Source organism: Zingiber officinale, chromosome 4A (assembly GCF_018446385.1).
Source record: "Zingiber officinale cultivar Zhangliang chromosome 4A, Zo_v1.1, whole genome shotgun sequence".
In the NCBI taxonomy this organism is placed as follows: Eukaryota; Viridiplantae; Streptophyta; class Magnoliopsida; order Zingiberales; family Zingiberaceae; genus Zingiber; species Zingiber officinale.
Genome location: NC_055992.1, coordinates 143440524 through 143445674, shown reverse-complemented (window position 1 = coordinate 143445674; position 5151 = coordinate 143440524). Strand labels below are relative to the sequence as shown.

General features: G+C 43.7%; 1 protein-coding gene across 1 annotated transcript; it reads left to right on the top strand.

Annotated features, from left to right (window-relative positions):
- Positions 1-1324: 1324 nt before the first annotated feature.
- LOC121971545 (ferredoxin--nitrite reductase, chloroplastic-like) lies at positions 1325-3570 on the top strand. Its single transcript, XM_042522872.1, has 4 exons — positions 1325-1766; positions 1903-2257; positions 2352-2640; positions 2731-3570. Exons 1-4 carry the CDS (start codon positions 1370-1372, stop codon positions 3493-3495), a joined length of 1806 nt encoding a protein of 601 aa, XP_042378806.1. The 5' UTR covers positions 1325-1369; the 3' UTR covers positions 3496-3570.
- Positions 3571-5151: the final 1581 nt, after the last annotated feature.

Below are 5151 nucleotides of genomic sequence, written 5' to 3'. Positions count from 1 at the left end.
GCGGCTGTGTCGCGACGAAGGAGGAAGGAGAAATGAGGAAGGAGGAAGGAGAAATCTGTGGAGTTTCCTCGCGGATGTGAGTGTTCCTCTTCTGCGGCCGCGTCGCGACGAAGGAGGAAGGAGAAATGAGGAAGGAGAAATCTATGGAGTTTCCTCGCGGTTGTGGGTGTTCCTCTTCTGCAACCGCGTCGTGAGGAAGGAGGAAGGAGAAATCTATGGAGTTTCCTCGCGGCTGTGGGTGTTCTTCTTCTGTAGCCGTGTCGCGAGGAAGGAGGAAGGAGCAATATATGGAGTTTCCTCGCGGCTATGGGTGTTCCTCTTCTGCGGTCGCGTCGCGATGAAGGAGGAAGGACGAAGGAAAAGGGCAGGTCTGCAAGAAAACAGTGGGAAAAAACTAATATACTCTAACAAAAAAAAGTGACGCGGACCTGCCACGAGGGCAGGTCCGCAGCAGTCCGGAAGAAACGTTCCGCAGCGGAACGTTTTTGTATATATATATATAACTTATTTAATTATTTAATAGAAAATTTTAAAAATAAAATAAAATAAAAAACACGCCTAATCCATCATCAGTTCGAAAGTTAATTTAGAATGGAGCTGTAATCAGTCCGGAATTACAGTTCGGGTCCAAAAACGAGATCAATGGATATCCAATCCGTTGACTCAGTTACAAGTCCACCCAGACCGAATTCAATTTGGATCCGACTCAGGGTCGGATCTAATTCCATCGTTAATTTCTTTCGTACTTCAATCCGAACTCTTACTAAGAGCATCCACAATGATAACTCCTTCGGAGCTCTCATTGTAGACATGGCGGTAGGAAAAAGCTCCCTCCCATAATGGGAGGGAGCTTTTTCCCCATTTGGGAAGGAGCGGTATGGTGCCGCTCTTTCACCTTTTTTTTTTTTTAAATTTTTTAATTAAAATAAGTTTTTTAATTTAAATATAATATTAGAAATATTTTTTTAATTTTAATATAATATTAGAAATATTTTTTTAATTAGAAAATATATATATATATATATATATATATATATATATATATGATGTGGAGGTTTAAAAAATATAATATCCATAAAAGAATTATTGAAAAACTTTTTTACAATGAAAAGTTACGTGAGGTTTTGATGTGATACGAATAATGTGACAACTAAAAACTCTACACAAGGTCCAACCGTTCTAAACCGATCCTTAACATAAAACTTTTATTTTTTGTCATGGCCCTCTGCAGCGCCCAAAGGCCATTTCACTGCCGCGCCCTTCCCTTCCATTTCTCTGAAGCGCCGTCTCCATCTCCGCCACATCTATAATATGCCCTTCTCCGTGGCCACAAACCACCACTCCCCGCACCCGCAAAGAAGATTTCCCGATGGCCTCCTCGTCGATCCTTCAGCAGCTCCTACTTCAGGCTCCCCCCCAGCGGCGCACCTTCTGGCGGCGGCGCTGGGTAAACCTCCCCCCAACGGCAGCGACGACGATGTCGGAGGCCTCGGCGGCGGAGGAGGCGGTTGGTGAGGAGAGGTTGGATCCGCGAGTAGAGAAGCGGGAAGGAGGGTACTGGGTGCTGAAGGAGAAGTACCGGACCGGGATAAACCCGCAGGAGAAGGTGAAGTTGGAGAAGGAGCCGATGAGTCTGGTGATGGAGGACGGGATTCTGGAACTGTCCGCGAAGAGCATGGAGGAGATCGACGCATCCAAGCTTTTCAAGAACGACATCGACGTCCGCCTCAAGTGGCTCGGCCTCTTCCACCGCCGCAAGCATCAATGTCAGTATTCATTTTCACTTTTCCGGTACTAGTGAAATCCGTAGGTCCTTCAATTTATAAGTTCAAGATTTGGAACATCATCCATATTTATCGATTCTCGTTATAGATCAATTGATATTAATCAGTTCGTGTGCAGATGGGCGATTCATGATGCGGCTGAAGTTGCCCAACGGTGTGACGACCAGCGAGCAGACGCGGTACCTGGCCAGCGTCGTGGCCAACTACGGCGAGCAGGGATGCGTTGACATCACAACCCGCCAGAATTGGCAGATCCGCGGCGTCGTCCTCCCCGACGTGCCCACCATTCTGCAAGGCCTCGCCGCTGTCGGCCTCACCAGCCTCCAAAGCGGCATGGACAACGTCCGCAATCCCGTCGGCAACCCCCTCGCTGGCATCGATCCTCTGGAGATCGTTGACACCCGCCCCTACACCCAGCTTCTCACTGAACTCGTCACCGACAACTCCCGGGGCAACCCCGCCTTCACCAACCTGTAACGACTCGATTAGTCTCTCCGCTTTTTCTTCTCTTAATCGCTACTTAATTTTTGCTAATTGTTCATCGCCGGTCGATGCATTTGCAAATAGGCCAAGGAAATGGAATGTGTGCGTGGTGGGATCTCATGACCTCTTTGAGCATCCTCACATCAATGACCTCGCCTACATGCCCGCCGTCAAGGATGGAAAACTCGGCTTCAATCTCCTTGTTGGTGGATTCTTTAGCCCTAAGAGATGCGCTGAGGCCATCCCTCTTGATGCTTGGGTCCCCTCCGATGATGTCGTCCCACTGTGCAAAGCCATTCTCGAGGCTTACCGCGACCTCGGTAGCAGAGGCAACCGACAGAAGACCCGAATGATGTGGCTCATCGATGAACTCGTTAGTTTCCTTGCTCATCCTTTCTTTAATGGATAGAATTTATGCAAGAGAATCGTTTTCCGGGTGATGCTAATTGTTCTACTCTAATAGGGCATGGAAGTATTCAGATCAGAGGTGGAGAAAAGGATGCCAGAGAAGAAGTTGGGCAGAGCAGTCGAAGAGGAATTGGTGCAAAAGCCATGGGAAAGAAGGAGCTTACTCGGCGTCCACCCCCAGAAGCAAGTTGGTCTCTCCTTCGTTGGCCTACATGTGCCGGTGGGGCGGCTCCAGGCCAACGAGATGCTCGAGCTTGCCCGCCTCGCCGACGAGTATGGCTCTGGCGAGCTCCGACTCACCGTGGAGCAGAACATCATCATCCCCAACGTCAAGAACTCGCGACTGGATGCGCTACTCTCAGAACCGCTCCTGAAGGAGAGGTTCTCCCCGCAACCGTCACTGCTGATGCGAAACCTGGTGGCGTGCACGGGGAATCAGTTCTGCGGGCAGGCTATCATCGAGACGAAGGCACGAGCACTGAAGGTGACAGAGGAGGTGGAGAGGCGGGTGGCGCTGCAGATGCCCGTGAGGATGCACTGGACCGGGTGCCCCAACACCTGCGGGCAGGTGCAGGTGGCTGACATCGGATTCATGGGGTGCATGGCGAGGGACAAAGAGGGCAAAGCGTGCGAAGGCGTCGACATCTACTTGGGTGGGAGAATTGGGAGCGATTCACACCTCGGGGAGCTGTACAAGAAGGCGGTGCCCTGCAAGGACTTGGCACCGGTTGTGGTTGACATTCTCGTTGATAAATTTGGGGCGGTGCTTCGAGTTGGAGAGGAAGACGATGAAGAAGAAGAAGAGCTTGGAGGAAACTAGAAAGAAGGAATATTGATTTTGGGGGTCTTTAACCAAGTGTAGCTTGGCCTGAACGGTTTTAGATGGCAAGATGGTTGGTTATAGAAAAAACAGGTAATTAAATTCCTCCCGAGTTTAATTCACTGAAATAATCTCTTGGTATTCTGATTTTGTAAAAAAAAGAAAGCACGGTATGTTTATTGTTAAAGAAAATAGATTATTCTTAATCTCATATTTATTCTCTTTAATCCTCTTAACTAATTCACGTCTCAATTTACACTATAGAATTTAGATCTAAGATTAAAATATTATTTTTATTCTTAATCTCATATTTATTCTTTTTAATCCTCTTAACCAATTCACGTCTCAATTTACACTATAGAATTTAGATCTCAGATCACTGATCTCAATTGGATTTAGATCTTTTAGCGTTAGGGCTATAAATGAACTAAGTGTTTATGAACAAGTTTGATGTTTGACTTATAAGAATTTATTTATGTTCGTTCAATATACATAAGATTAATTAAACAAACAATTTTGAACGGCTCATTAAACTAAAAAAAAAACTTGAACACATATGTGTTCAGTTCGTTAACGTTCGTGAACAATATTCATGAATAATGTTCACGAATCATATTTATTAATAAAATTCTTTTAATATACTAAATAAATAATAAAATAAATAAATAAATAAATTTAAATTATCAATCTTAATAACCAATCAAATAATTAAAAGTTTCAAACAATCAAACAAGTTTGAATTGAGAGCTTGATAACATCTAAACGAACCAAGCTCAAACCAAGCTCAAGCCAAGCTCGAACCAAGCTCAAGCCAAGCTTAAATTGAGAACTTGATAACATCTAAACGAACCAAGCTCAAGTCAAGTTCGAACCAAGTTCAAGCCAAACTTAAATTGAGAGATTGATAACATCTAAACGAATCAAGTTCAAGCTCAAGCTCATAAAAAATAAACCAAACCAAGTTTGAACACTCATTTTAAAAGCTTGATTCATTTTAAACTCAGCTCGGTTCAGCTCGGCTCGGTTATCTTATCAAACAAGCTTGAATACCCTAAATCTCGACTCAGCTCGGCTCGACTTGTTTAAGCGCGATACATTAAGGAGGTTTTAAAAAAAATATTATTCTTACGTTGAAAGAATTTGGAGCTTTTTAAGTTCATCGTTTTGAATAAAATTGCCTAATGGAACTCACACCATTTAAAAGTTTGATATTTTTAATCAAAGGTGTACTATGATAGCAGAAAGTATAATTCGATGAGCCTCATTACTATCTGCAAGGAGTTAAATTGAAAAATTGTAATTAGTCCGTATAGAGGAGGAACCCATATCCTATAATAATAATTTTATTTCGTACTAATCAACTTAACTTGTCCCCAAAATGAATGATATGATTAAGGGTACGTTTGGTTCAGGATTATTCTTGATAACCTTGGTTATCCATCCAAGGTTATCAACAAAAACCTTGTTTGGTTTAGGTATTCGATGATTCCCGAGTAATGTTCCATGCCCGACACGTCAGCAAAAGGGTCATGCAGTTCGGAATCAGAAAACCTCATAAAACTAAGATTTTTCTTAATTCCGGGGTTAACAAATTTTTTTTACCAAAAATACCCTCCGGTAAGAAAAAATATAGAAAAAAGAGAAAAAAATGTAAAA

Excerpts from the sequence above, each read along its gene's own strand:
- LOC121971545 (XM_042522872.1), top strand. The coding sequence starts at position 1,370 with ATGGCCTCCTCGTCGATCCTTCAGCAGCTCCTACTTCAGGCTCCCCCC. Across the intron at positions 1,767-1,902 it reads CCACCGCCGCAAGCATCAAT|ATGGGCGATTCATGATGCGG; the intron begins GTCAGTATTCAT and ends GTTCGTGTGCAG. Across the intron at positions 2,641-2,730 it reads TGTGGCTCATCGATGAACTC|GGCATGGAAGTATTCAGATC; the intron begins GTTAGTTTCCTT and ends CTACTCTAATAG.